This window comes from Aspergillus multicolor (genome assembly GCF_047715735.1).
Source record: "Aspergillus multicolor strain CBS 133.54 unplaced genomic scaffold BDW74scaffold_10, whole genome shotgun sequence".
NCBI classification, from domain to species: domain Eukaryota; kingdom Fungi; phylum Ascomycota; class Eurotiomycetes; order Eurotiales; family Aspergillaceae; genus Aspergillus; species Aspergillus multicolor.
In genome coordinates this window covers 183,406-210,426 of record NW_027395961.1, presented here as the reverse complement: position 1 = coordinate 210,426, position 27,021 = coordinate 183,406, and the positions used below count along the sequence as shown (strand labels likewise).

Below are 27,021 nucleotides of genomic sequence, written 5' to 3'. Positions count from 1 at the left end.
CTGAAACCACCCATCAAGCTCCATATCAAACAGATACAAATTCTCGGTCCCAGGATGCACCTGCGCAAACATCACAGTTGCCCACGCCGTGCCTCCACCTCCGCGCTTCGCTTTCGCACGTACTACCCCTTTCTTATCTTCATCCTCACTCTCATGCTCATGCTCACTCATGATGTTCAACGCTCCACCCGTAACAGCAAAACACATCCCGCCCCGCGCAACTTGGTAGTAATTCCGCCGTAGGAGACGCGCGATACCGCGTTTCCTGGGCGGTGTTTTACCCAAGGCCCGCGCAGCACTGTGCAATGCATCATCAATCTCTTCGGTGTATAGTTCTTCATCCGTAAGTCTAACGAGCTGGCTCTCTGGTACTGGGCTCTCATGACCAGGAAAACTCCAGTGGATGACGCTGTGTCCGAGGCGTGATGCGCAACTGCCCCATTCGAGGTCTGCGCCGGTAGCGCCGCCGGAGAGGCAGATGTTGGCGTTTGAGATGGCTTGGAGGTGGTTCATGGTGATGTGTGTTGGAATTGAATGTTGGGTTACTGTAAATGATGGGGGATTGTCGTGTTTAGGGAATGATGCCGGTGAGTCATGAAGGGTCCGTACCTACATAGGTATATATTTGCCCTAAGTGGTCATGCTCGATGGCTCGGACTAAGCCACGACAGATCATGGCGTGGCTCAGCTGAGTATCCACTCAGCGCCAGCTCCAGAACTCTAGAATTAATTGATAGTCTAATCCCCGGGGGAGTTGTGCTACCAGTAAAAGGGGTGGTATAATTCGGAAGCCGTTTATCAAGAGACGTAGCCTTATAGGTATCTTTGTGACGGCTTTGCGATTGCGGGTATATTGCAATACAGCAAACCCAAATCTTCATAAGCGGCCGCTTAGTGTAGTGGTTTATCACGTGTCGTTTACACCGACAAGGTCGCCGGATCGAGCCCGGCAGTGGTCACTTCTGTTTTTGCTTTTTTTTTTTTTGGTCTTGGGAACTATCCATTGATTTAATTGCAAGACAGTTTTTTTTTTAGGTGTCCGCACAAACTGTCCAATGGAGTGAACCCTACAAGAGCATATTACTCTAATGGAAACGGAATTGTTGATTATAACTGTACTTGCAAACGCTCCCAACGAATGGCTAATAACAGACGCAAGAGCCCCGATCCAGAAGTTGACAAGAAATGAAAGTGCAGAAACGCAAATCCAGGATGAATGAAGATAACAGGCCAAATCCGCCCAAGACGTCCGTCCCCGTATCACATCAATCATCAAAACAAACCACAGGCCGTGGCAGGGTATCGTCAATATTCAAGTGAGCAACGAGTACCCGGCAATCCAAGTCGCCGGGGCTTCCAAACATGTTCAAGGGAAACGGGGTCAATCCAAAGTACAAGAAGTGCAAGAAGTGATAAGGAAACATCAAGCGAAGGATGAATGTACGAAAGACAGTAAATGAATGGGGGTGTTCAGGGAATGGAATGCATACCAGCAGACACCGTCTAGTTGTCCGCATCCGCTTTCTGGTCTTCCTTGTTGTCCGGACTGTCCGGCCGGGCTTCCTCCTCCTTCTCTTCGCCGGGGTTACCATCAGAAGCTGGAGCCTTTCCTTTCGGCGAGCCTGGCTCTTCTGCCTCAGGAGCGGCGTCATCGGATGGTTCTGCACCCTCCGCAGCAGCAGCCGCAGCCGCTTCAGCCTCCGCCTTTGCAATCTCGGCTGCACGGGCTTGAGCTATGTTCCACATCTCCTTGCGGTTGCGCTCGTCCTTGGCTCGACGGAGCCGTTCAGTTTCCTCGAAACCACCGCTCTTCTTCAGCTTCCCCTCCTGAACAAAACTGCCGAGCTCCTTTTTGAAAAGATCGTCACGGCGAGTTTCAAGGTCCTTCTGGCGGGCCTTTTCTGCTCTCTCAATGGCCTCAAGTCGGGATTCGTGGTTCGGCTGGAGGGCACGCACTTCGCCCAACACGCTGTCCTTCGCCTTCACAGGGTCAACTGCCGGGTCGATCACCAAGTTCCGCGAAGTGTTCCGCAGATTTGCTGGACCGCTGTTGCCGTTTTGCATAGCCTGCTGCTTGGTTGCTTGCTCGACAAGGGCAAAGGTCTGCGCTGCCTTTTCCAGATCATCCTGCAAATCAGCTGCAAGGTCCTCTTGCATGGTGAGCTGATCACGTTCTTCACAAACGAGCTGCAGTTCCTTCTCCCAGATTTTGGTCCAAATTGGTTTCTCGCGCTTGAGGAATTCTTGCATCTTTTTGATCTCTTTAGTAACAGCACTGACATCTTTGCCCACGGTCTCGAGTTGTCGAGGAAGTGGTCTGACTCCACGGCTGACCACGTCTTTCCGCAAGTCTTCAATCAGATCCTGAAGATCATCCACACGCGCGACAAGCCGTTCGGACTCCTCGGCAAGCTCCTTCTTGCCGGAATTGACTCGTGCACGGCCGGCATCGCCTTCGAATGACGGCACCGAAGCGTCAACAGCGGAAGACTTGACAGTATCTGCCTTGGCCCGTATCGCGCCCATTGAGCTCGCAATATCCGCGGAAAAGTCGGTGTAAGTTTGTCGCAGCACCGCGAGATCGCGACGCAAACTCGACAGTTCGGCCACCTGACTAGCACTGCCGGAAATGGGGCCTCGTCGCGCATCTCCCGCGGCAGGGGCGCTGGTGGTGGAAACGGAAGGTGCAGCAGCAAGACGAGCGATTTCTTTGACAGCCTCCAACTGCCGATCCGAGACCCGCTGCATCATGTTACCCTGACCATCCAACGCTCCTTTCACCCCCTCTAGTAGACGGCGCACTCCGCCAAACTCATCATCGAAATGTTTCTTGACTTCATCAAGGGCGTCAACGTTGAGAACAAGAACCGACCGATCTTTGACATCGCTCAGATCCTCTAGCTCATGCCTAATGCCTGAAATGGGATCTTGGATGTAAATCTCTGGTAAATCGCCGCCGTTGTTGTGGGTGTTCCATGCAAACTTCTCAATAAAAGCCAACTGGAGTCTTCCAATGGTCAAACCAGAAGATCCCTCTGGAAGAACGTATTTCTTGATCTTGCTTCGGTACTGTAGAAACAAAGTAAGCTCCTTGCCCGGGGAGGGTTGTTCAGGCGAGTACTGCGACGACGAAGGAGGAGTCGAAACTGCTGCGTGTGCCTGTCGATGGTTTGCTTTTGGTGTCTCCGGTCCCTGGCTAGTGGGAGGTCCTGCGTCCTTCACCGGTTCGAAAGCGTCTGCAAGAGACGGCTCCTGTGGCATTGGAGGTAATACTGGGGGTCCTTCGATAACATCATTCGTTGTGTCCCTTTCGGGTTTAGAGCTTTTGTCGGTAGAACCGCTCTCCTGGGAAGGCTCCGTGGGTGCTTCAGCTCGAGGCTTAATCGGATCCTCCGATGCGCTGCTCGAGGGTTGTGGCTGGGTAGCCTTAGCCTCTATCTGTCCATGTGAACGATGTGTGGATCGCTGACGCCCGTGGGCGTACGAGCCGCGCACACGAACGGCATTCAGCGATTCACGAACATCGCGGCCGCGATTAGGTATAGGCGAGTTCTGAGTTGGGATTACGGGGACACCGTTGGAAGAGGCCCCCAAATGCTTCTGGATTTGATACGCGGAAAATCTCCGAGACGCACGCCGTTCCAGCTCTCCACTCCGCTGCAGGGCACCTATGGCATCGTCCTGTTTGGGTGGCGGGGGCGGAGGTGGGGGATACTGCGAGGTCCTTGAGCCCGCGTCACTATCCTGCTGTGCCGGCTGAGCAAGCGCATTCTGCGCTTCTCGCCTGGATGCCTCCCGATCCGAGTAGCTACCTGACTTTACATCCGGGGACGATCGAGAAACCTGCGGTTTATCTTCCAAAGATCCATTGCTGTCGTAGCGAGTACGGCTTGGGCGTTTTGGGGATGCGGCTCCGGAAGGAGTCTCTTCCAGCGGCGGGAGCAATTCACTTGCCGCACTGCCCGCGCTTGCATGTCGGCCGGCTGCCGGTCTCCCGTCATCTTTTTGCTGCCGCGATCGCAGACGAGCCTGCTTGCGCTTCAGACCATGCAGTAGGTTGATGATGATGTCACGGATGCGAGGTAGAAAGACGTCGAGGGCTTGTGGCGAGGCATCTTGACTCAGCGTGTCTTCTAGTATCGTACGGAGGAGATCTGGGACAGGTCCCAGGTCTGAAGTGTCCACCCCGATCGCGCTGAAGGCACGACAAGCAAGGTTGAACTCATACCCCAACCTAACGTAAACGTCCGAAACCTCGCTCTCGGAAACTTGTCGGCGAGACCATTGTGTTAACGTTTCCAACAGTTGCTTTGTCGCGACGAGTAGATGCGTGACACTTTTTTCGATCTGGGATATTTGTCCGTTCGCCTTTGAGAGATTATTCCAGTTAGCCAAAATTCTGTTCACCGCGATGAGAAGCGGCACGGCAGACTTACCACGGTGCTCCTTGACGACTGAGATCTTGATGAACTTGACGAGCTGCGTGGCGCAGAAGACTGTGAGGTGATGGCGGTGTCTATGCTGCTCCCAGTAGATCCTGAATGAAAGTGTTGGGCGGAGGGGCTTCGGGCGGACCGCGAGGAGGTGCTGCCGGTGGACTGCATGTTGCGCACGAGGTCGGAAGATTTTATGGACCTAGAATCGGGGCCAGCGCAGACGAGAGGCGAAGTAGATATTTATTGCAAAGACGATGCAGGGGGCCAGGAGTTAACGGGGACCTGAAGGGGCCGGATTACTGTGCGAGAGGCGTGATGGTGTAAGGGACAAGAGACAGCGAGAACCGGAAGCGACTGGGGCTTAAAAAGGAGAACTAAGGTGTCGAATAATATTAGACGCGCAGCGCTAAGAGAATGTTAATGCAGGTTGCAGCGGCCAGATACGGTACAGGATCACGAAGAGCTGGCTGAGATAGAAAAAAAGGAATCCAAAGAGGTCGTGATAGGCGTCTGATTGCATATTAATTGGGCTGAAGTTGAGGATCGTATCTGCGCCTGAGGCAGGAATTCAAGTCCTGCCCAATCACATGGTACACCAGCCACCTCATTGCCTTACCTCAGCTCAGCTTTCAATGCATCTACAATCCACTCCGAGGTTATTCCTGGGGCTGGGGTATCGCGAGGTGCCTCTGTGGGAGCACATGTTTCAGGAATACTCTGCATGAGACAGGCAGAACAGATCACGCTCTTCGGTCAGATCTCACTGAGCCAAAGCATCCTATAGAATGCCTTACTGAGGCCTGTGCCGGGCAGTGACTTGCACCTTGTCCTGCATGCGCCAATCACCAACTACGCCGAGTAACACGGGCAATTCTATGCACAATTCGATCCCTCTGCTTCTGCCGTTGAGAACCAGATCAGCCGTGCAATCTATATAGCACAAGAAAATTAGAACCGAACTCTGATCGGGGACTATACCATGGTTGTCCTAGCTCGGAGCATGATCTTGAGTTTGTAGAAGTTGATAGAGCCCACACGGGGCGGGAGAAAATCATCCTTGCTTGGCCGTCAGCAAACGCACGACGCCTTGTTGAGCCTCGATGACTCGGTGGGGAGGGCGAGGCCGAAGCATGACAGCATCGCTGTACAATTCCACGCACAGAGTCAGAGCCAGGAACCAAGTGGTAGAAGAAGGCGTCTGGGCTGTCTCCGGCCGTGGTCCCACTAAGAATAGGCTCTGGCTTGGACCCCGACTTGGTCTGTCCACCTCCACCTCACCCAATTCAATCCAATTCTCGCCCAAACTTCACCCTCTAAGTCTAGGTCACTTAGTCTAGCTCGAGCTTCTTCGTTCTCGTTTGTTGTTTGTCGATTCCTGTTCTTTTCTAGGGACCCTCGCCATATTTGTACTCGGATAGCGGCCTGAATTGACGATCGTCTTCTTGTCGTGTCTTTTTTTTTTTTTCTGCTGTCGAGTTCCCCCTCCTTTCCTCTCCCAGAGGCTTCTCCAGGTCCCGTGACTTCGCATCTTAAGCTTAACTCGTGTGCTTTTCCTCCACCCACATCCACACTCCTCCCCTCCCACCCCTCTTTCCATCCCCTCTCGGTCCTGCAACACTTCCTCGCGCCCGTTTAGCGCAGGCGGTGTGTTGCTACATCGTTACGACCCCTCCGACATTCACTTGAAGCTCGACGTCGGGCCAAGTACCACGACGTGAGCTTCTGTTTGTATAAAGCCGAACCATGGCTTCTTCCACCGTCAACTCCGCTCCTGTTGCGAACAATCCCTCCGGCAATGCATCGGCACAAAACTCCGGCTCTCGACCTACCTTGAGGGCCAGCACAAACACCAAGTCGTCAGATGGCGCTCGGCGACAGACCGGTAGCCCAGCGGACGCCGGGCAGAGGTACGTTGCGTTGTCCTCCCATTGCGCCTTGGGCTGCTACCCATTGCTTCACTTCTATCACCACAGCCTCAATGCATTACCGCATGCTGTCGGAGGAATATATGTACATGTTTTGAATCTGTTGCGGCTAAAGATGTTATCCGCCTTCCTTCTTTGTTTTGAGCTATACCCAAACAGCAACCCTACTTTATATGCCGAGCGTTTCTACATTGACTACCACAAACTGTATCACTAACGACATTCTATTCAGACGCAGTAACTCGCAGAAGGCTTGGACTCAAGGCACGAACCCGATCACTCAGCGCCCGTCCTTCCCCCAGCAGAACGGCAACATGTCCCAACGCCCGTCGCCCTCTCCTAAGCCCACGAAAGAGTCGAATACCCCGGATAACCACGCCCACGACCGCATGGTCTTCTTGTTTGCTAGCTTCACTGTACGTAAATATTGCTGTCGGAGTATTGATCGAAGGCTCATGTGTTCTAGGGATTAAACACTACCGTTACCACGAAGAATGGTGACCAATTTACCGGCATATTCTCTTTCTCGTCTCTTGAATCCCATGAGTCCACTGTTACTCTCAAGATGGCGCAGCGACAGACAAAGCAGGACCAACAGCGGGCTAATGGGGTGAGCGATGTCGCTAGTCCGTTCTTCGGCTCGGCGCCAGAGCATTCCATGACTTTCAACATGAACGACGTTCTTGACATTTCGGTACCGAATGTTACGACAACCGACGTATTGGCGAAGCCTAATGGTATGCTTCAACACCTAGTGCCTCTGTATCATTGGTTCCTAACCTTCTATAGGAGCTACCACCGGGTTCCGGACGGATGCCGATATCTCTGGAAATCTTGCGAAGCGCGAGCGAACACTACAACGCTGGGAGCCCGGAGCAGATGCAAGCACTGACATGTCTCTCGAAAGTGTTTCGACTGCCCACAATAACTGGGACCAATTCGAGACGAATGCCCGACTCTTTGGTGCTACGAGTAGCTATAACGAGGATATGTATACTACACGCATCGACCGATCGGACCCGACATATAAGCGGAAAGAGGCAGAAGCCGCTCGCATTGCCCGTGAGATTGAGACTAGCGACGCAGACAATGCACACGTGCGGGAGGAGCGCGGGCTTCAAGCGCCTGATGCTGGTGATGAAGAAGACAAGTACAGTGGTGTGCGCCGCGATGAGAAGAGCTTCCCTCCATTGGCTTCTGGCCAGTCGAATAAATATACACCACCTGCACTCAGGAACATCAACAACCAGCTGACTGCCACCGCTCCCCCTTACACCGGCTCTGTCAAGCGGGCGTTCAGTACAAAAGAAACCACACCCCAAACGCAGCCAACAAAGGAGCCCGTTTTGGCGCAGCCAGCATCCACGGCCAACGCTGGCCCTGCCGCTGAACCAGAGCGAAAAGCCGTCCCTCCCAAAGCATCATCTACCACTCCTGCTGCCGGCAAGGGTGCTCCTGATAATAGCTACGAGATTGAAGTCGTGGATCGTTTCCGTATCTTTGCAAACAACGAACGATCCAAGTTGGATCAACGGCGTCGTAACGCGGCGGCTGTGGACCGGTCACTCAAGCTCAACGAGCTGATGAAGTTCTCTCAAAATTTCAAGCTTGCAACTCCTGTGCCAAAGGACCTAGTGCCCATTCTGGCCAAAGACCCGCATAAGCAGGAAGCAATCATCCAACGAGCGCAGCAGAACGCTTCCGAGGAGAAGAAAACACCCAAAGATACTGCTGTCGCTCCCGTCGAACCAAAGAAGACAGCAGACCACGCCCAGCTACCTGTTAGACAGGAAAGCGGCGCGATGGCTTCACAATCCCAAACAGATCGCTATCCCTACCCTCGGCGTCAAGGATATCCACCAACTGGCCCCCAGGGTGGTTCCGGCGGAAGAGCCCAACACCAACCCATATATGCGGGACGTCAAGCGACCGGTATGCTCGGCCCTCGTCTTACCGACAGCCTTCAGCATCGAAAGGGAGCAGCTGCCGGCCCTGTTCCGACCCCGCTGCCGATTCAAGATGCTCGCGCTGGGCCTCCTGCCGATCAGTCGAATGTATCTAGCCCTACCAAAGTCCTCACTCCCACATCGAACGCCTCAACCAAGTTTAACGTTCGAGCCATGGAGTTTAAACCAAACCCTGCTGCCAGCACATTCACGCCCGGCGCATCCGCTGTACCGATGTTCGTCAAGCCAGAGTCACGCGCCAGAAGCCCCTCAAACTTCTTCGGGTCGAAAAAGCCGCGTCCTATTTCTGAGCGTCCATCGCTTAAGGATCAGTTCAACCCTATTAAGCGTATGAAGAAAGAGAGCGCAGAGCAGACTGAGCGGAAAATCACTTCCAATGGCGGCATCCCTTTTGCTTACAACACCCTTCCCACGTGGAATCCCGCGCCCGAAGGAATGGAGGAGAAGAAATATGGGCAGATGTTCAAATCGTCACCCACATCTCCACAGAGTCGGTCTGCCTCGAATCCCCAGATGCCTCATCAGCCACACTTGCCTTATCAATTCCAGCAGACTCCAACCATGCCTCCTAGTTCGGGACCTCCTCATGGACCGCACCTTCACCCCCAACAGCACCATGGATCGGGCCCACCCCATTTCGATGACCCCCATCGTATGCAGATTTCAGCCTCCCAGTCGGGAGTTTTCCCATCTCCGAGGCTCCAGCATGGGTACCCATCACCGATGGCGCCACACGCACAGCTTGCTTATGGCCAACAACCCATGCCTCAATTCTTTGTGAACCAGGGCGGACCGCAACCGGTTCACATGCGGCATTATGGAGGTGCTCCTCAATTTGTGAACCCGCAAGGTGCCATGTCGGCGCCTATGATGGTCCATCAGCCTTCTGGCGGGCCGTATATGGGAGCTCCTCAGGCTCCATTCACGCCTCAGATGCAAATGTATTCGCCTAGTCCCGCGCATGCTTACCCTCATGTGCCACCGCCTCAGCCACACGGTGGTTACCCCAGTCCAAGTCGTGGCGCTCCAATGATGATGCATCAAAATTCCCAGCCCGGTCAAGCTCCCCAGCACGTCATGTACATGCCTCCTGGTCAGCATCAGCAGCCTGTATTTGCCGGCCAGCAACCCGGTCATAGTATGTTGCAAGGGCCCAAGAGAAAATCACGCACAGTCGCTAACAGAATCCCAGTGCCACCCGGCCGAGGCAACTATCCCCAGCAGCAACCACACTTCCAATCCAGTCCCCATCAAGCGCATCACTACCCGCCCCACCAGCATCGCACGCCGAGCAGCGGCTTCAACCAGCTGCCCCAAGCTCCTCCTCCAATGACGGCTCAACCTCCTCAGGCTTCCGGTTCTCAAGCCCCGGAGACTCCAGATGAATCCAAATGATCTTTGAACTAAATATACTGCGAGAGACCCCTTCTGTTCTGCGGGAGTCAGATGAGCGCAGTCTTGAATATAGGATTGGAGTCCCCGCGCAACGGAAGCCTCGTCAATGCTCTTGGGGATCAAATCGTTCCGCAGGTCCCCGCGCCCCACGTTCCTAGAAGAAGCTATCATTAGCTTGAGCTCCTCTTTGCTGGTCCGCACATGCCAATTATATACTATTTGGGGCAGCTGCAGTCTTTGTCGCTGGTCAGTCTACGAGCTGCGACGCGGTGTTGAGTCTCTGCTGATGAAGACAGCTAAGATTGACGGTCTCATACTTCCGAAGCAGCCTAGTCGGATCCAAAGCGTGCCAGGGTATGGCCAAATGTTAAACTGAGCTGGCTGTCACCTTTGTTTTCCAAGACTGGTGTTCTGCTCGTCCCGTCACTCCCGCTTTCGCGTATACTATATCGGGACCATGGATGATTTATCAGAATATGAACTATCTGGATCGATTTACGTCGATGCTATCTGTTGGGTTTTGCAGCTTGTCACATTTCATGTAACCCTTCGTGTGGTTTTCAGGCCCTTGAGATGGCGAAGTTCAGGTGGAGGGTTGTCGAGGGGACTGAAGGCAAGTTTAGTATAGGTGGAGACTACGGTCTGGCGAGAGCGCAAGAGTAAATAAAGCATGAAGTCATTATACATGTTGGACAGAAATCCGCTAAAGTACATTCTGTAGATTATCCCTAGTAGTGAGCGTCCCGTTCGAAGCGATCTGTGTGGTCTCGTTAGCAACCCACGTTTCAACGTAGTCAACCAACACGATTGATGGAACAGTCTCCTCAGGTCTTTTCAGTTTATATTTTGGTCTTCATTCAACCAAAACCGGAACACTCAGCCGCGGTACTGCCCTCACTCAACCAAAGAGAGCCACAACAGCTCAAGCACCAGATTCCGCAACACACATCCAACCCTCGATTCAACACAACCCAGCCGTATCCCAACACAGCCCGCCGCCCACGCATCCCGCAGTAAAAGTATAACCCTCGTAGATCTCAACACAATGTTCGCCGCAGCCATTAGTTTCTGCAATTCCTCATGGGGATAAAGCGGACCAGAAACCCCAGAAAGCGGCTAGCTTGTGGTTGCTGTACACTCTTCTTTCCAAGGTGGAAACCAAAGCCGTGGGTCTTGCGACTTGGACCTTGTTGCCTTTTATCAAGACGGTGCCTGCGTCCGGGATGCGTGGGTTGGGCGGGTCGCGTCGGGGTAGAGCTGAGCTACGTATCTTCGGAGGCTGGAAGGCGAAGGGATTCTGGACGCGTCGGGTGCGGAATTCTCGTTGGTGTGCTGGGTGGGAGTCCCATCGGTTTGGGTGTTGCGGTCAAGGCCTCGCGGTCTGACCTTTTACCAGTGTCGCATCATCGGAGAGCTTGTTTGGGGCGTGGATGTGGTAATGAACGGAGAGAAGGGCAGAAGAAACTCACATTAGCTTGGAGAACTGTCAGGCGTTGGTTAAGCTTGCTAGAGCTAGCCTGATCTGTTGCGGAAAGGTATGGCGTATAGATTGCGGTGGGAAGAGGAAGAAGTTTTGTTTGAAGAGAGACGCGACGACCTTTGACCTGACAGGCGCCCTAAGCCAGATCGGGGGCGGGGTACGGAGCCCATCCATTATTCCAGCTTCCAGGGTCCCAAAAGACAACAAGACCTCTCTAATTATTCAGGATCGAGCTTAGATCCCTAGCTCCCTATCCCCTCCAAATCCATTGTCATTCCATTCCCGATCGTATATCCTCCTCTCCTCCCCGTCCGCGTCCGCTTCGCATCTCCGTCCCCGAACTGGCCTCCGAGTTGCGGCCTCCCCAGTCCGAAAAGACCAACTCATACCGAAAGAGATATACATAGGCCCCAGTCGCAATGGATTTCCTCAAATCCGCCGTCGCGTCGGCGATGGCAAAAGGCAGCTCGTTTCCATATTCCCTAGGGGATCGAGTGGATATCTCCGAGTCCATCTGGACACTTCACAATGCAACGAAGCGGGTATGCAAGCCAACAACGTCATATTCTCAGAACACGGCGCTGATAAACTTTATTCGCCATGTAGGAAGACGGCTCAGCATGCAGCGTATTTACATTTGAGATAGCCACGAATAAGTCCCGTCTACCGCTTGCGAAGAACGCCGTACGGAAATCACGGACATTGAGACATCCGGGGGTGATAAAGGTTTTGGACACCATTGAGGTACTTGGTCTTCAGTGCGCCTTCAGAGGTGATTCCTCAAGATGGTTGCTGATAGGAACTAGACCGAGACTTCGCTATATATCGTGACGGAACGGGTGGCCCCTCTGTCCTGGCATGTGAAGCGGAGGAGTATAAGCGAGGAGACTGCTAAATGGGGTCTATACACAGTTGCGGTATGTTTTGACTTAGTTATGGCCCGAGCAACTACTAACGTGAGTTCTCGTCCTAGTCTACGCTGAAGTTCATCAACGGCGACGCCGCGTCTGTTCATGGTGCTGTGAGAGCGTCATCAGTATACACGAGTGAAAGCGGCGAATGGAAGCTTGGAGGATTCGATGTATTAAGCTCAATGAACGATGACCAGGCGGTAATATACGTCAGTACCTCACCTCTTAGCGTCCCTTCAACGTCCCTTGGTACGGCATGACTGACGGCAGCGCAGACGTATGGCAGTCTCCTGCCGGACACAGCCCGATATACTCCCCCGGAGATCGTTAAGGGCGGATGGGATGCAATCAAACGTCATCCGTTAACGGCAGTGGATTCTCACGGGCTCGCGATCCTAGTGTTCGAGGTCTTCAATGGAAACTTTACTGGAGAGGTTGGCAAGACGACAAATATCCCGCCTAGCATGCAGCAGAGCTATAAACGGCTCGGTACAGCAAATCCCAAATTACGACTGAGCCCGGCGCACTTTGTGGAACAAGGGAAGAAGAGCGGCGGGTTCTTCGAGACTCCGCTTATCCGGTTGACGGACGATATCGATAGTTTAGGTCTGAAGAGCGATGAGGAGAGGGAGGAATTCCTCAAGTGAGTCCTCATCGTGATGAGATTGAAGCTGTGTTCTAATAGGCCTAGTGAGCTTGACAACCTCTCGGAGGACTTCCCCGAGGACTTCTTCAAGATGAAGTTGCTCCCGGAGCTGTTGAAGTCGGTCGAGTTTGGCGGCGGCGGACCAAAGGTTCTATCCGCGATTTTGAAGATTGGAGGGAAGCTGTCACAAGAAGAGTTCAATGCCAAACTTACACCGGTCATTGTTCGCCTATTCAGCAACCCCGATCGAGCTATCCGAGTCTGTCTGCTCGATCACCTGCCTGTGATGGCGGATAACCTTACCCAGAAGGTGGTCAATGACAAAATCTTCCCTCAGATGGTTGGTTTGCTCTTCAATCGTTTATCTTTACCGGACTGATTCTGTATGCAGACTTCCGGATTTACAGATGCTGCGCCCGTCGTTCGAGAACAGACGGTGAAAGCTGTCTTGCCTATCATCAACAAACTCAGTGATCGCACAATCAACGGCGAACTACTCAAATTTCTAGCACGAACTGCTAACGATGAGCAACCGGGTATCCGGACGAACACGACCATTTGCTTGGGGAAAATTGCCAAGAACTTGGGCCAGAGCGTCAGTACCGTGAACATCTGGTTAGAACGAGGCTAATCATTTCTATAGTCAAGATCGAAGGTTCTTGTTGCAGCATTTACACGTGCTCTTCGAGATCCATTCGTCCATGCCCGTAACGCTGGTTTACTGGCGTTGTCTGCAACTTTGGACGTCTTCTCCGAGGACGACTGCGCTACTAAAGTCCTTCCTGCCATTTGCCCTTCTCTTCTTGACCGTGAAAAGTGCGCCAATCATTTACACTTACAAGCAATTTCTAACTGTCTGCAGATTCATAAGAGACCAGGCCAACAAAACCTTAGACCTGTACCTACAGCGCGTTCGAAAACATGGAAATACCATGGCCGACACAGCTCTTCCAGCGACGAATTCGGAGGCGCCCAAAGAAGCTGCCCGCATTGGGACGTCCAATGACAAATCATGGGCAGGATGGGCCATTTCCTCGTTTACCAACAAGCTAGCAGCGGCTGATGGTGATATCCAACCCACTGCATCACCACAACCGGTCGAAGAACAACGTTCTACATCCTTGCCTCGCCCAACGTCATCCACATCGCCGGTGCCGTTCAGTCAACCAAAAGAAACGACCCGACCGGTCCAACCACTTAGTCGCTCAATGTCAGCTCGGCCGACACCGGTGCAGCACGAAGAACCCGAGCCAGTCAACGATGCTGCAGATGCGTGGGGAGCTATGGATGACGAGGATGAGGACGGCTGGGGGAATGACGAAGACCCATTCAACGCCCCGGCAACTACCGTACCATCTACTTCCAAGCCTAAAGTAACCCCCGTTCCATATGACGACGGCGGGGAACCGGACTTCGCGGGGTGGCTTGCTGCACAGTCGAAAACGAAGAAACCCCTACCGAAAGGATTGGGTGGTTCTAAAACGTCGTCGACTCCACGGAGCTCTACTTCGAGCTCTACGGCGAAGCCTGCAGCTAAGGTTGTTGTGCCGGTAAAGAAGATTGATACGAAGCCAAAGGATGAGGACGTGGATGATGGCTGGGGAGATGCGTGGGATTAAGCGAGCGCCTTTTGTCTTGATTTATTGCTCTGCCAGGGTCCAAAACGGCGTTTGGCGCATGAGTAGACGGGCGTCGAGGATTGTTGATAAGATACCATGCACATAGTAGACATATTTGCAGGATATAGAATATATCCTTGTTATCTAATTTCTTTTGATCCGCATTCAGCCCTACAGTATAGATGGCGGTGTCGCAACCAATCGGAGAGCGAGAACCCCGTGATCACGACCGCCTCCACCAGGTTGGGAGTGCTTCAGCTTTCGACTTCTTCGCCTTCTAGGTTGCCTCATATTCCCGCTGCTGACTTGGACTCTATTCCGAAAAAGCCTACCGGGGGCAAATCGCACCGTTGGCATTAGTCGAGCGGTGTTGGTGGAACGAGCCAGTCGCCGCGTGCCTTTTTAATTTTGCTGCCTTGGCCGCTCGACCTTTACAAGAGAGCGCTTTCCGGAGCACCCCGGACGTCTGGAGTCTCTCCTGGCTCTTTGCGCGCTATGTATAGCAATCTAACTGCGTAACGCCCTGTCTATCTGCAGATCCTGTCCTGTGATCTCATACCCAGGGTCGAGTTCCCCGCCATGGACCCTGACGAGGTGCCTCCGCCGCCATACTCCGCCGTGGACCCTTTACTCGCGCCATCGGCCAGCAACAGAAATGCAACATCTTCGTCAACTGCAGCTCCAAATCTTCTCCATCTCCGTGGGGGACATGCACGGCTTCGTGCTGATCGGGGAAATACGCCTGTAGGGCCGTCTGCTGCACTTCTTGCTCATTTCACCTCGGCTGCTGCGTACTTTACTGAACGGCCGCCTCCTGCCCTTGAGGATGCAGAGCCGGTTCTGGAGCACCAGATGACCATCTACCCGCGCAGTCAAGCCAAGGACTTCCCGCGGCGCCCACGATGCTGGAGCCCGCGGATGGAGAACATCGCCCAGCAAGACTGGGATATGTTTCTGCGGCATCTGTTCCCTCCACATCTCGGCCTAGCTTCTTCATCCGCTGAGCTTCCGCGGCAGGTAAGGGCTGAGATCCGTCGGGATCGAAAGGACCGGCCTCAGGAGACGGATGAGGAGCGCGAAACGCGCATTGCGACGGTCATGAAGGAGTGGAACCAGTACTTTTTCGAGCTGCGTGCGGTGCGGATTGTGTTCTTTTACGTGACGGATCTTAGAAATGCGCCGATCTCGCCGCTTTGTCCGAGGTGTTATCCTGCTGCGACGCGGGCCTCGCAGGAGAATCGCGGTGCTCAGGTGCCGGAAGCTGGTCGAGGGCATCCATTGCCGGCTAATATGCACCCCGCGGCGGCAGGGTATCCCCAGGGTCCTATGTACCAGGGGCAAGTACCAGGGCCGTACGGATATCCCAGTCCTAGCCCAAATCCGTATCCGCCGCAGCAAAGTTCTGGGTTCTTCCATCCTGCAAACCCCCATATGTACCAGAATCGCCACACGCAGTACCAGCCGTGGGGTTGGGGTGCTCAGTACCCGCAGCAGTACGAAAGCACGAGTATGAAAGGCGGACCGCTAGGCTGGTTCTCGAGTCTTGCTGCGCAGGCCCAGAAGTACGGTGATCGCATCTCGGAGCAAGCTCAGCACTACGGAGACCAAATCACAGCCCATGCGCATTACTACGGCAGCAAGGTTGAGGAGCAGGCTATGGCTCACGGCCGCTGGATTGAAGAGCAAGCAGGCCTGAGCGGGAGGAAAGCCGAAATTGCTTATCCTGGTTGGAACCAGCAGGCATATCCATACTATTACCCTCAACAGCAACAGCAACCACAACCTCAGCCTCAAGCTCAAGCTCAAGCTTCACCTCAGTCAAGCACTACTCCCCAACCTACCCAGCAAAGCCAACCAACACAAGAGACCGGAGTAACCCAGACACAGACCCCGCAACCTCCCACTCAACCACGACAAATACAGCATCCCCAACAACCGCAACAACCAACAACATCCACCCGCCCTAGCCCTACCCCTCACACCCGGCGAGACTCCATCTCCTCCACAACCTCCGACTCCTCCCTCTCCTCCATCGACTCCATCTCCACAACCTCCGACCTCTCCAGCAGCGACCTCGCAACCGTGCGCGCCCAACTCCTCTCCCTCTCCGCCCACCACGACCGCGACCTCTACGACGCAGCCGTCGAGCTCCGCCGCCAGCTCGACGCCCTCCGCGAATCCCGCCGGCAAGCGCGCTCCTCCACGCGCCGCTGGCGCCCGGGCTGGGGCCAATCGCGCGACCAGTCCTCGTCGCAGTCGTCGTCGACTCAGGGGCGCAGTAGTTGGGGCCGCTGGGAGAGTCCCGCCGATCGGCAACGGAATCAGGCGGAGAAGCGCGCGGCGAAGGAGGAGCTTAAGGCTACGAGGAAGGCGTTTCGGGAGGTGTTGAAGCGTGCGAGGGAGGAGCAGAAGGAGTTAAGAAGGGCGAAGAAGGCGAGGAAGCGCCAGGAGAGGAGGGAGAGGGAGAGGATTGCGTCGGGCCAGGGGCAGAGCTCCGAGGAGGCTGTGCCTGCGTCTGCGCCGCTGTCTGAAGCGAATTTAGAGCAGCGGTTGAAGAATCTGGAGCTGGAGAGTAACTCGCAGAGTCGTATCGTTTCCGCCCAGACTCAGACCCAGGCGCGGCGGACCGATGGTGATGGCGACTCTGAGAGTAGTGCGGTTAGTCTGATCAGCACGCCGAGTGCCAGTTCCGAAGACGAAGCGGAGAACAAGAAGAAGGAAAAGGGAAAGAATGTGGACAAGGAAATTAAATGAGCTTTAACGGTCGATATCTGATGCGAAAATGAGTATGTCATGGTGTTTGGTGGCTCGATTGATTTTTGATGCTTTATATACTGTTTCAATGTCGATATCTCCCTCCGAAGTTGATCCTCACACACATTCCTCACATCGTAGCTCTTGCGAAGCCATAACCACATAATCCTTTGCCTGTCAACAATATGAATCCACAACCATCCACACCTAACCTACGCCGCCTGCGCCTCATTCTTCTCCACCAAATCACCCACCCCAAGACTCCGTCCAACCTTAACCCGCACCGTCTTTTCCTTTTCCTTCTCGTCCTCCTTCTTTCCCAGCTCTCCGACCTCATCTCCCTCATCCGCATCCTTCTCATCCTTCGCATGGCGCGCGCGGTCCTTCCGCTCAATCTCCGCCCAATCCATCCACATTGACGACAGATCCATGCGCATTGCGTACGCATCCTCCCCGTCGGCATAGTACTTGCTCTCGACGCTATCGACCTGGAAGCCCAGGGTGTCGCGGTAAAGGTGCAGCGCCGCCTTGTTGGAAACGCGCACGTGCAAAGAGACGAATTGCGCGCGGTGCGACTCGGCCATTGCGCGCTCTGCAGTAGAAATCAGCCATTAGCAAGCTCCTCCTCAAACACCGCCGGCGGTCCCGTCAAGCAAAGAGAAAATATTGGCAGGTAAACGTACGACTCATCCTCATCAGACGCTCCGCAATACCCAGCCGTCGATGCGTCCTCATGACACTCAAACTGGTAATATGCCCGTGCTGCACGCCGTCCGTCGGCTCCTCCTCCATCTTGGCGAGAACGTACCCCACGACCTTGGGGTATGAGCCGGCGATCTTGCCGTCCGGGTAGCCATTGCGCGGGCGGACGACGGCGACGAAGGAAAGTTGTGGCCAGGTGAGGGCGTGGTAGAGGTAGTATTTTAGGAAGTAGTTCTCCGGCAGGTTTGTGATGTTGCAGGTTTGGATGGAGGGGAGGAGGTCGATGTAGGAGGGGTAGGAGGAGAGGGGGACGATGTCGACCATTTTGGCGGCGGGCTCGAGGGAAAAGGGGGGGCTTGGAGTTGGACCCTGTCGGTTTGCTCGGTGGTTAGAGAGAGAGAGGAAGAGCTAGAATTGAATGGATTGAGTGGTCGAGAGGTGAAGTCGAGGTTGAACTTGAGCTGGCCCGATGGAGATTTGAGTGTGGGGGCGCTAGGCCGCTTTGGGATGTATACTTCCCCGACTCTATAGACCTGAGTTCTCAAGCCATCATCTGGTGATAATTATTCTTCAAAAAGATATCTTAGAGCCGCTAAGTGGTACTCAAGATGAGACTACATCTGGTGGGCTCCCCCGCCTGATAGCTGATTTATCTGCTTGGCCGATAATCTTTGACCATGCCATATTCCACTCCTGGCACTGCAACCCAAACATCCTCTGATGCTTTTCATTCTTTTCGGGGTTTCCAAGCTCATATGAGATCCTTGTAGTGGCTCCGAAGTCCAGCATGAAGTTGCTACCAGACACAAACTTCCTCATGATCCATTTTCCCACATCATTTCCTCCCAAAAACAAGCTTAAGCGGCTCCGGAGAAATCGGTTCCTCAGTCTCCACCTGCTGTCGTATCTCTTGTTCTATTTGATGTTTCTCCGGTTTTTGACTAGGTTGAGAATTCTCAGAATGTTGGGTCTTAGACTTGGTGTCGAAATCACGATCACGACCTCCTCGGATCTTCTCAACCAGTCTGGCTGGTCCCCAGCAAATGCTGGAGACGCAGAACGAACAATAGCATGTGCAGAGCCAGCAGCAATCCTGCCAGGTCGCTATTTCGTAGGGAAAGTTGCTGTCTGCTGGATCGCGGGAGCAGGACAGGCAGAGGCGCATTTGAAGACTGCTAGAGTGGTAATGGGTGCGGTTGGATACTTGTAAAACTTGCAGTGGATGCAGACTCTAATTTTATTGAAGGGGGGTCTTTGGCCTATTGTTAGTAAGATGGTGTTGATAATCTGCCTGGGATCCGATCACATGCCATGGCGCAGTGCAGGGTTCTACGGCGACCCTGCACCACCCACGTCACTGATAAGCTTGTCTGATATAGAGTACAAAGCCAGCCTGAGCCATCCCGCTATCCAGAACTTGAAAGACCTTGATATTATCACTGTCCATGGAGATATTGACAGTTTCTATTCTACAAGGCATAAGGAAGTGCGGGGAATACCAAGATCGAGCATTCCATTAAGGTATCACCTAAACGGTATATTAGCCTCAGCAAGCACTACCTCGACAATTTGATTATCTTTCGAAGAGTTGACTTAGGGCTAGTGGATCCAATCCAGATAGGGCTGCCCTGACTACTCCAAGATCAAACCCAAGCCCCAATCGCTCAACACTCAAAGCTAAGATCATGGGGTATACCCGGGAGATCTTCTACTTTGACGATGCCCATCTGATCCTCAGACCAGATCCTTGGAGCAGACTTGCCGCGGCCGACGCAGCGCCGACGCAGCACCAACGCAGACTAGGTAAACGGTCTAGACAGGGGTTAGATGCAGCCAAGCATCTTGTCTCCAAAATGGCCGGTTCAGTATACTACTAATAACGCGGATTACACAGTTTTATACGTTGAGATGCCGTAAAGAAAAGCGAGCATGACTTGGCATCAAAACAGTGTTATCTTCAAATTCGTTGGAGTGGGTAACTGAATTGGTGCTGGATGCTTTCCATTGACTCCATTGACAACGATCGCCAATGAAACCCAAAAAGCTTTCCAGATTCGAAAAAGTTCCAATTCCATTTTTCTCCTGATTCTCCCTCCACTACCCCTCCTCCCTAGACTACCACATCTCCCAAGCATGCTATTGGTGGGCGAGGAGAATCTCGAGTCCCTCGGGGCCGTGACAGAGTATAATTCTTGGAGGGTCTTTCGAATACAACTTCACGGCGGGGTTTGGGGTTAGCATGGCGTAGTCGATTTCGTGCTCAGGTACGTGGTCATGTCTCGTAATTATGGATATTCTATGATCATATGTACAATCCTAGGTTATGTCTAGAATGACTCGAGAACCTGGTATCCAACGAAGAAGAGCACAGCGCTCATCAGCGCTCCGGGTACCAGGCTAGAGGCTGCGGATAGAGTCCCGCAGCAAGAGTCTCGGTCGTAGCTCACGCCATTCATATCGGCTGCAACCTGGAAGACTGATCCATTGAAGTTGCCTTCGTTGTAGTAGTCGACCAGCAAGAAGTTCGGCGAGCGGTTCCATTTAGCTACTTCGGTTAGCAACAGCAAACAAAGTCCGATCATAGATACGTACTAGTACAGTTCTCTGCCATCCGGCCCACACTGCCATATCCATGGTCCGCATTTGTTTCATTGAGCAGGGCTGTGTTCGGAATGAGCAGGCTGAGGCTAGCGATGTTGAAATCAATGTTGAGGTTATGATTAGCCATGTACATCCGCTTCTGGGCGTCTTCAGCGGCCAAATCGGGTGGACGTTGCACGGTGCAGGGAAAGTCGCGGTCAGTGGGTGAGAACGGAGTCTCCCACATCTGGGAGAACTCATCCATCAGCCATGGGTAGGCCGTCTGGTTGGCCTGGTAATCCATGAAGACGAGCGCGCGTTTGCCGGACAGAATGATGTTGCCCAGCGTTGGCCAGTCATTAAGACCCATCGGAATCATGGGTGGCGTAAAGACATAATCCATCAGTCCGGAATTCTCAATGGGCGCCGTGTAGTTTCCGGGGTCCACATAGTCGTAGTTTCCAATGAGAAGCGTGACAACATCGTAGGGGTGCTGTCTCAACCACTCGGTAACGTCGGTGAGATAGTCCTCGAGGGTCCCTACGTCAAGCAGATCACAACTTGTGTGACAGAGGCGCAACGTGCCATTAATAAGGTGGGTTTGGAATTGTACTATAAAGTCAGTCCAGTCTTCAACATCGATCGGGTATCATACGCATTCGGATTCCATCGTCCAGCTGGTAATTCACACCCAGCGCTTGGTTTGCAGCGACATTACCTTGAGCCACGAACGGACTGTTGTGAGCCGCGACCTGTGTGATATTCGAGTATTTTCGATCACAAAACTCGGGGTAGCCATTGCACGGCTGGGTGTTGACGACTGGGGTCTGAGACGGGCTTGGAGTAGCGGAATGCGTCGAGTTTGACGTTGAATTGCCAGATATCGTCGTTTGCCCTCCCACTAAAACTGTTACCGAGTCCGATGAGCTTGTCATGGTTGCGTTGGCGGAAGTCGTAGCATTGGCCCCGGGGGTGCCAGTCACTTGCACGGCCGTGGAGCCCAGTACCGTGCCATGATTCCCAGTCAGGTAGACAGTGGTTGAGTAGGTGATGTAGTCGCCGGAAGGAACGGTGGCATCGTCAACGGTCGTCGTGATAGCGCTTGCGATTTCTGCCAGGGACCGGGAGATGGCTTCCTCGTTGGAATCGGCGGTGGTGGTTCTGGTGCTGGTCTCGCTGTCGGAGTCGGAATCGGAGTCTGTGTTTTGAGAGAGCACCCGACCAACGGCCAGAAAAGGCAGCAGACAGGAAACCCTCATCCTGACTGTTGACACTAACAGGGAGAAGGATAACTGAGATGCTAGAGGAAACCAAAAAGAAAAAGAGCCGACAACGTCACGCCGCCCGATCCGAGAAGCCTGATGAAGGGCCGAAGGATGGGAGACGAACCGCTGCTAAAGCGAGTGTGGCTGCGCTAACTACGGTCTCGATCTGCCTAAGCCAGCAGCCAATAGGCGAGCTTCTCAGGGGCGGATCTTCAGAGGATGACGTCGCCGGCTGACAGCCACCAGCAGGCCAGCAACGGTCCAGACTCGATGTTGATGCCCGTTAGGTCACCACATTCTGTGCTCGAGAGGAGTGTGATCACTGCCGTATCACCTCGCCATGAATGAGTCTACAGCGTCGAGCTGGGGTTGAATCGTACAGAGCAGACCCTCAAGGGGAAGAGGAAGCCGCGACTGTCTCCTGAGTCTGACCCCTGAGCTCCCCTATTGTCTTTTCATTTATCTCCGATCATCTGGAGATCGCTAGTGCTTCAACACTGCGGCCTAGAGTGGATTCGTCTCAGAGCTCGACGGTGATCCTCTGCCACTCTCGCTGCAGCTCCGGCCAGCCCTGCCCAAGCAGAACCTTCATCTTGACCCTGCTGCCCTGCACTCGTTCATGCTCGATTCCCGGGTTAAACCATTTCTTGCAAAAAATCCCATTTCCTTATCGTTACTGGCCTTGCCTTTTTTTGGCTGCTCTCGTTGGTCATCGCAATCTAACGTCATTGAGTTTCTTTTGTCGCCCACTTTTTTCTCTCCGGGCTATCCTATTCTTGAGCAAAATCATATCATACATAGTCATCGTTACTCCGCCTCGTCGTCTTACCCGACCGGCATTTTATTATCTATCAGTCTTTCGGCAGTCGTGTTTCGAATATTGTTAACGTCTTAACCCGTCCATCCCGCATCGGCCAGGTCTATGGCGGTGCTTCCTCGCTTCCGCAAGAGCTCCGGGCGTCCGACCTACGGCCGGAGTCGACGGACTGTAGTCAGTCATCGCATCATACGCTCGTTACTGCACCTTATCGCCTGGGTATTTTTACTTCTCGTCATCATCGGCAATGTCGCCGACAAGCCTGTCCTGCGACAAACGTATTTTATGAAAATTGACCTCTCCGATATCATTCCTCTATCTGTACCAAACGCCGTCTTCATCAACAGTATTGCTCGATCTATCGGTCTGCACGACTTCTACCAGGTTGGACTATGGAATTTCTGTGAGGGTTACAACAACGAGGGCATCACCCACTGCTCAAATCCTAAGACGCTGTATTGGTTTAATCCGGTTCAGATCATTCTTAGCGAATTGCTTGCCGGAGCTTCCAGTATGTTCTCTTTCTTACTCTGTACACTCGCATCGCATTCTAACTTCCATAGTTGCTCTTCCGTCCGATATAACGGATGCCCTCGATCTCGCCCGGGCAGCGTCTCACTGGATGTTCGGTCTCTTCCTCACGTCGACCGTGCTCACATTTGTTCTCATCTTCGCATCTCCGCTTGCTGTCTCATCTCGTCCGCCGCAGACGATCTCTTCCGATCCAGGAGTCAACAGCCTTCACCCTCCGCACCGTCGGCGCACTTTTGTCTGGTGTCGCGCCCTCCCTTTTACGCTCATCACACTCCTGACTGCTGTTCTCACCATCGTCGCAGCGGTTATTGCGACTGTCATGTTTGTCATCTTCAAAAATGTCTTCACCAGCGGCGACGCATTTGATCTTAACATCAGAGCCGAACTGGGTAGCCGTATGCTGGCGTTCATGTGGATTGCAGCGGCCTTTAACCTTCTCGCTTTCATCGTCGAACTTGGCTCCTGCTGCGCTGCCTGTTGCGGTGGACGCAAGGCTCGCAAGGCGCTTAAACACCACCCAGAAGCCTCCACAGGAACAGCTACCGGGAGCGCCTCATCCGAAATGCGCGAAAAAAGCAGCTCGCACTCGCGCAGTCCAGCAACATCAGAGCATCGATAAACAGCCTATCCTGGTATCCAGTTTGTATATACCAGCGATAGGATACATCCTTAAGGATCATCAATATATACGCAATTTTACTCGCGAAATGAATGGGTGCATAAACAAGGAGGGGCATAGACGGTTTAGAGAGGTGTAGGTGGGCCACCAAGCTGCTGCTATATAATCTTTCACGATATTACGATTACGATATACAATTGACACGATTAAATCGTTTCTCGGAACTTCCGCGTCTTGTATCCCAAGGTCGGGACTCTCTATACCGAAGCCTGGAATTTCCGACAAGTCGGCAGTCAAACAAGCTGTCAATTCCCGTTGTGTGCGTAACAACCCGTGCCCTGAGCGCTGACAAGCATCTCCAACTGTTCCCCACACCCCAGATTCTGCACCCCAGAGAAACCCTTGATTCGTTCGTGCGACCACCACCACCAAGTCTACCGCGACCTTGGCTGTACCCAAAGCCGGCTGGGCAATATATTCTCGGCTGTTCTCGCTTCCAACACACGGGTTATCCTTCAAGGCACTTAAGTATACACCGGAGTATCCACAGTAGTGCACTGTACCAAAGTCAAAACTTGCAAGGTAACATGCAAGCTGGGGATCTGCCGGTAAGAGACTAAGAGTAGGAAACCGGCCGTATATATAGCCTGGTCTCTCCCAAGACCAATGCATGAATTCTGATACCTTGTCCATGACCCGTCTACATTCTACCTAGGCCCTCATCATGCGCTCCCTCCAGTTTCTAAGCACATCCCTCCTCCTTGCAACATGCACAACCTGCCTCCCTTCCCTCTCCACCCAACACCCAAACATCCCATCCACAAAAACACCCCAAATCCGCACCTTCTCCTGGCCTGGCACCAAAGTCCGCGGCGCAAACCTCGGCGGGTGGCTCGTCCAAGAAGCCTCCCTCGACACCGCATTCTGGAACGCAACCGCCCCCAACGCCCCAGACGAATGGACGCTATGCACAACACTTGGCCCAAGATGCTCTTCTGTCCTGGAGCACCGCTACGCCACCTTCATCACAACCGAAACCATCGACACCCTCGCCTCAGCAGGCGTCAACCTCTTGCGCATCCCAACCACGTACGCAGCCTGGATCGACCTCTCCGGCTCAGGCCTATACAGCGGGAACCAAACGGCTTACCTGCGGGAGATCTCGGAGTACGCCATCGCCAACTATGACATGCACATTATTATCGATGTACATTCTCTCCCAGGCGGACTGAATGGGCTCGATATCGGCGAGAAGAAGGGGAACTGGGGGTGGTTTCACAATGCCACGGCGTGGGAGCAGTCGCTTGACGTCGTCGACGCCGTGGTCGAGTTTATTTTCTCCTCCAGTTCGCCCGGGTCCTTCACGCTGGAACCCATGAACGAGCCGACGGATCGCAATGGCGACGACGATCTGACCATGGCTGTTTTCGGGACGCCCGCGGCGCTCTCGGATAGGGCTGCGGGCTATGTGATGAGTTTTTGGAAGGCGGTGGTTGAGCGCGTTAGGGCTCTCGAGGCTGGAATGGGAGCTGGCGTGACGGGGACGATCCCTGTTGCGTTTCAGAGCTTCAAGCTTCCTTCTTACTGGGGGACGAACTTTACCGCGGAGGAGAATGTGGTCTTTGATGTGCACAATTATTACTTTGAGGGGCGGAATACGACGTCCAAGAACCTGCCAATGTACATGCGGTCTGATGCGGAGGAGAAGTCGAAGGCTGGTGGTGTTCCTGTCTATGTGGGCGAGTGGGCGATCCAAGCGGCGTATAACAACAGCTTTGCGCTGAGGGAGAGGAATCTGAATGCTGGTCTGAGCATTTGGGAGGAGTACATGCAGGGTAGTGCGTATTGGTCGGCGAGGTTTGAGGGCACTGACGAGGTGGATGGGGAAGGAAACAAGAGTGATTACTGGAGTTTCGGGCGGTTTGTGGAGTTGGGTTATCTTGATTGATTGATGATTCCTTCTTGCGCGTACCAGTGGTATATAGCATGATAATACCAAGCACAATCTGAGAAATCTCGCGACAAATGCACCCAGCTCCAATATATAGAAAGTATCAGCGAGAAAAAGTCAATGTCAACGTTCAAGGCTCAATCGTTGAATATGTGAAATATGAAGAATATGTAAAATATAACGAAAAGGCGTATATGTTGATTGCTGTTTCCATCTCCTACTGTCAATCAGCCCAGTGCAAACCAGGTCACGCTGACGACAACATCCAGCCCCTTGGCATCGGCGCCAGGGTACTTGAATGTCCACATTCCATCGCGGTTGACGTCCCAGAACGCTCCAGAAGCGGAGTGCATGCCGCGCTTTCCGGTGTTGGCCGCAGAGCCGTCCGCAGCAGCAGTCTTGTCAATCAGGCCTTGTTGGACGATGGTGCTGTTCACTGTGAAGCGGTATGGAGGAGGAGTGGAGGGTGTCGAAGGGGTAGTAGCGGTGATGAGGGCCTTCAGGATGGAGTTCTGTCACACAAAGCCGTTAGACAAAATTTTCTTTTTCTTCACCCTGCGACCAAAGAATCACGACGTACAATGATTTGAGAGTTCCATGTTCCAACTTGAGTGTGCTCATATCCGTCGGCTTGTCCAAGCGCGGAGTCGCAGGCCTATTACTCGATCGTTAGTCTGCGCTTGCGACGTGGCCATCTCAGCAGTACTTGATGCACCAGTCCAGCGCCCGCGTAAGCCTCAGGAACGCACCTCAGTGGCAATCTTGGTAAGTTCCGCGATAGGGACGGGCTGAAGGAGGACAATGTTAGCGGACAGCCAATTTTCTCGTCGATAGCACGCGTCGGAAGCCATCGGGCCAGCGAGGGTTACATACAGTAGCGGGAGTGTTCTCGACAGCCATTGTGTGTGGGAGTTTGCGCGTAAAGGTCTTGTGCGGGTCGAGGGAGCTTGCGACGAAATCAGTATGTCTGTTGATGTTGAAAGAAAGCTGCCCTGTGACGTTGTCCGGTGAAGGTTGTGGACAGAACCAGAGACGGATTGTGGGGGGGGAATGTGGACCGACACCGGCAGAAGCGACAACAAATCCGGGGAAGAGAGATCACGTTTACCGGGGAAAGCAGCTTATGCAGGGTGCTATCGAGGCTTGAGGACTTGACAAAGATCACAAAGAAAAAAATCAGTGCCCTGTTGACATGAAAGAGAACACTTGCGGCCATCTTGGAGGACATCGCGACTGGTGGTTGGCTCGACTGCGATGGCCCGGCTGGCGCTATACCAGGTTGGGATGGAGTCAATAACTGTACTGCTGAACCTGGACTAGCGCAGTGCTTGTCGCAACCGACGGTCGGCACCGGCACTACAATTGTCCGCAAGCGCCTCGGATCACCAGAAACGAGGCAGAGAGCGAGCACGTGGGTGGA

At 53.5% G+C, this 27,021-nt stretch overlaps 12 protein-coding genes and 1 non-coding gene across 13 annotated transcripts; 9 read left to right on the top strand and 4 right to left on the bottom strand.

Annotated features, from left to right (window-relative positions):
• Positions 1-885: 885 nt before the first annotated feature.
• Positions 886-959, top strand: BDW74DRAFT_t114. Its single transcript has one exon. It is a non-coding gene; the product is annotated as a tRNA-Val (tRNA).
• Positions 960-1,083: 124 nt separating this feature from the next.
• Positions 1,084-4,922, bottom strand: BDW74DRAFT_151981 (formin-mediated actin nucleation enhancer). The gene is made up of 2 exons (XM_073724294.1): positions 4,437-4,922; positions 1,084-4,368 (listed from the first exon to the last, which is right to left on the bottom strand). Exons 1-2 carry the CDS (start codon positions 4,602-4,604, stop codon positions 1,504-1,506), a joined length of 3,033 nt encoding a protein of 1,010 aa, XP_073584493.1. The 5' UTR covers positions 4,605-4,922; the 3' UTR covers positions 1,084-1,503.
• A 972-nt stretch (positions 4,923-5,894) lies between these two features.
• On the top strand, positions 5,895-10,422 carry BDW74DRAFT_151978 (putative PAB1 binding protein (Pbp1)). Its single transcript, XM_073724293.1, has 5 exons — positions 5,895-6,343; positions 6,594-6,777; positions 6,828-7,098; positions 7,151-9,466; positions 9,521-10,422. Exons 1-5 carry the CDS (start codon positions 6,180-6,182, stop codon positions 9,721-9,723), a joined length of 3,138 nt encoding a protein of 1,045 aa, XP_073584492.1. The 5' UTR covers positions 5,895-6,179; the 3' UTR covers positions 9,724-10,422.
• On the top strand, positions 9,947-10,422 carry BDW74DRAFT_151975 (uncharacterized protein; the record flags this gene model as incomplete). The annotated part of the gene is made up of 2 exons (XM_073724292.1): positions 9,947-9,975; positions 10,031-10,422. A coding segment is annotated over exon 2 (166 nt), but the record flags the coding sequence as incomplete, so codon positions are not given.
• On the top strand, positions 10,384-11,463 carry BDW74DRAFT_151974 (uncharacterized protein; the record flags this gene model as incomplete). Its single annotated transcript, XM_073724291.1, has 1 exon — positions 10,384-11,463. A coding segment is annotated over exon 1 (436 nt), but the record flags the coding sequence as incomplete, so codon positions are not given.
• On the top strand, positions 11,458-14,490 carry BDW74DRAFT_151973 (COPI-interacting protein CEX1). The gene is made up of 9 exons (XM_073724290.1): positions 11,458-11,745; positions 11,810-11,947; positions 12,010-12,120; positions 12,177-12,323; positions 12,390-12,757; positions 12,806-13,100; positions 13,152-13,355; positions 13,404-13,576; positions 13,623-14,490. The coding sequence occupies exons 1-9, from the start codon at positions 11,623-11,625 to the stop codon at positions 14,377-14,379; spliced, it is 2,316 nt and encodes a 771-aa protein (XP_073584489.1). The 5' UTR covers positions 11,458-11,622; the 3' UTR covers positions 14,380-14,490.
• Positions 14,491-14,675: 185 nt separating this feature from the next.
• Positions 14,676-17,239, top strand: BDW74DRAFT_12638 (uncharacterized protein). The gene has a single exon (XM_073722180.1). The coding sequence runs from the start codon at positions 14,959-14,961 to the stop codon at positions 17,131-17,133; it is 2,175 nt and encodes a 724-aa protein (XP_073584488.1). The 5' UTR covers positions 14,676-14,958; the 3' UTR covers positions 17,134-17,239.
• BDW74DRAFT_151969 (peptide alpha-N-acetyltransferase complex A subunit ARD1) lies at positions 17,183-18,333 on the bottom strand. The gene is made up of 2 exons (XM_073724289.1): positions 17,817-18,333; positions 17,183-17,725 (listed from the first exon to the last, which is right to left on the bottom strand). Exons 1-2 carry the CDS (start codon positions 18,157-18,159, stop codon positions 17,346-17,348), a joined length of 723 nt encoding a protein of 240 aa, XP_073584487.1. The 5' UTR covers positions 18,160-18,333; the 3' UTR covers positions 17,183-17,345.
• Positions 18,334-18,367: 34 nt separating this feature from the next.
• Positions 18,368-19,075, top strand: BDW74DRAFT_151968 (uncharacterized protein). Its single transcript, XM_073724288.1, has one exon. The coding sequence runs from the start codon at positions 18,623-18,625 to the stop codon at positions 19,043-19,045; it is 423 nt and encodes a 140-aa protein (XP_073584486.1). The 5' UTR covers positions 18,368-18,622; the 3' UTR covers positions 19,046-19,075.
• A 991-nt stretch (positions 19,076-20,066) lies between these two features.
• BDW74DRAFT_12627 (uncharacterized protein) lies at positions 20,067-21,744 on the bottom strand. Its single transcript, XM_073722178.1, has 3 exons — positions 21,071-21,744; positions 20,428-21,027; positions 20,067-20,380 (listed from the first exon to the last, which is right to left on the bottom strand). Exons 1-3 carry the CDS (start codon positions 21,672-21,674, stop codon positions 20,163-20,165), a joined length of 1,422 nt encoding a protein of 473 aa, XP_073584485.1. The 5' UTR covers positions 21,675-21,744; the 3' UTR covers positions 20,067-20,162.
• Positions 21,745-21,994: 250 nt separating this feature from the next.
• BDW74DRAFT_12609 (SUR7/PalI family protein) lies at positions 21,995-24,012 on the top strand. Its single transcript, XM_073722172.1, has 2 exons — positions 21,995-23,008; positions 23,061-24,012. The coding sequence occupies exons 1-2, from the start codon at positions 22,603-22,605 to the stop codon at positions 23,648-23,650; spliced, it is 996 nt and encodes a 331-aa protein (XP_073584484.1). The 5' UTR covers positions 21,995-22,602; the 3' UTR covers positions 23,651-24,012.
• Positions 24,013-24,071: 59 nt separating this feature from the next.
• On the top strand, positions 24,072-25,864 carry BDW74DRAFT_12579 (glycoside hydrolase family 5 protein). The gene has a single exon (XM_073722163.1). The coding sequence runs from the start codon at positions 24,375-24,377 to the stop codon at positions 25,596-25,598; it is 1,224 nt and encodes a 407-aa protein (XP_073584483.1). The 5' UTR covers positions 24,072-24,374; the 3' UTR covers positions 25,599-25,864.
• Positions 25,568-26,799, bottom strand: BDW74DRAFT_151960 (dynein light chain Tctex-type family protein). The gene is made up of 4 exons (XM_073724287.1): positions 26,475-26,799; positions 26,351-26,389; positions 26,182-26,256; positions 25,568-26,113 (listed from the first exon to the last, which is right to left on the bottom strand). Exons 1-4 carry the CDS (start codon positions 26,499-26,501, stop codon positions 25,829-25,831), a joined length of 426 nt encoding a protein of 141 aa, XP_073584482.1. The 5' UTR covers positions 26,502-26,799; the 3' UTR covers positions 25,568-25,828.
• Positions 26,800-27,021: the final 222 nt, after the last annotated feature.

Excerpts from the sequence above, each read along its gene's own strand:
- BDW74DRAFT_151973 (XM_073724290.1), top strand. The coding sequence starts at position 11,623 with ATGGATTTCCTCAAATCCGCCGTCGCGTCGGCGATGGCAAAAGGCAGC. Across the intron at positions 11,948-12,009 it reads AGGTTTTGGACACCATTGAG|ACCGAGACTTCGCTATATAT; the intron begins GTACTTGGTCTT and ends GATAGGAACTAG. Across the intron at positions 13,577-13,622 it reads TCTCTTCTTGACCGTGAAAA|ATTCATAAGAGACCAGGCCA; the intron begins GTGCGCCAATCA and ends AACTGTCTGCAG.
- BDW74DRAFT_12579 (XM_073722163.1), top strand. The coding sequence starts at position 24,375 with ATGCGCTCCCTCCAGTTTCTAAGCACATCCCTCCTCCTTGCAACATGC.
- BDW74DRAFT_12627 (XM_073722178.1), bottom strand. The coding sequence starts at position 21,674 with ATGAGGGTTTCCTGTCTGCTGCCTTTTCTGGCCGTTGGTCGGGTGCTC. Across the intron at positions 21,028-21,070 it reads GGACGATGGAATCCGAATGC|TACAATTCCAAACCCACCTT; the intron begins GTATGATACCCG and ends CTGACTTTATAG. Across the intron at positions 20,381-20,427 it reads GATGGCAGAGAACTGTACTA|CTAAATGGAACCGCTCGCCG; the intron begins GTACGTATCTAT and ends TAACCGAAGTAG.
- BDW74DRAFT_151968 (XM_073724288.1), top strand. The coding sequence starts at position 18,623 with ATGAAGTTGCTACCAGACACAAACTTCCTCATGATCCATTTTCCCACA.
- BDW74DRAFT_151978 (XM_073724293.1), top strand. The coding sequence starts at position 6,180 with ATGGCTTCTTCCACCGTCAACTCCGCTCCTGTTGCGAACAATCCCTCC. Across the intron at positions 6,344-6,593 it reads CCAGCGGACGCCGGGCAGAG|ACGCAGTAACTCGCAGAAGG; the intron begins GTACGTTGCGTT and ends CATTCTATTCAG. Across the intron at positions 9,467-9,520 it reads CGGCCAGCAACCCGGTCATA|TGCCACCCGGCCGAGGCAAC; the intron begins GTATGTTGCAAG and ends ACAGAATCCCAG.
- BDW74DRAFT_151960 (XM_073724287.1), bottom strand. The coding sequence starts at position 26,501 with ATGGCTGTCGAGAACACTCCCGCTACT. Across the intron at positions 26,257-26,350 it reads TTACCAAGATTGCCACTGAG|GCCTGCGACTCCGCGCTTGG; the intron begins GTGCGTTCCTGA and ends ATCGAGTAATAG. Across the intron at positions 26,114-26,181 it reads CATGGAACTCTCAAATCATT|AACTCCATCCTGAAGGCCCT; the intron begins GTACGTCGTGAT and ends TTTGTGTGACAG.
- BDW74DRAFT_151981 (XM_073724294.1), bottom strand. The coding sequence starts at position 4,604 with ATGCAGTCCACCGGCAGCACCTCCTCGCGGTCCGCCCGAAGCCCCTCC. Across the intron at positions 4,369-4,436 it reads AGTCGTCAAGGAGCACCGTG|GCGAACGGACAAATATCCCA; the intron begins GTAAGTCTGCCG and ends AATCTCTCAAAG.
- BDW74DRAFT_12609 (XM_073722172.1), top strand. The coding sequence starts at position 22,603 with ATGGCGGTGCTTCCTCGCTTCCGCAAGAGCTCCGGGCGTCCGACCTAC. Across the intron at positions 23,009-23,060 it reads ATTGCTTGCCGGAGCTTCCA|TTGCTCTTCCGTCCGATATA; the intron begins GTATGTTCTCTT and ends TAACTTCCATAG.
- BDW74DRAFT_12638 (XM_073722180.1), top strand. The coding sequence starts at position 14,959 with ATGGACCCTGACGAGGTGCCTCCGCCGCCATACTCCGCCGTGGACCCT.
- BDW74DRAFT_151969 (XM_073724289.1), bottom strand. The coding sequence starts at position 18,159 with ATGGTCGACATCGTCCCCCTCTCCTCCTACCCCTCCTACATCGACCTC. Across the intron at positions 17,726-17,816 it reads GCGTCTGATGAGGATGAGTC|AGCGCGCAATGGCCGAGTCG; the intron begins GTACGTTTACCT and ends TTTCTACTGCAG.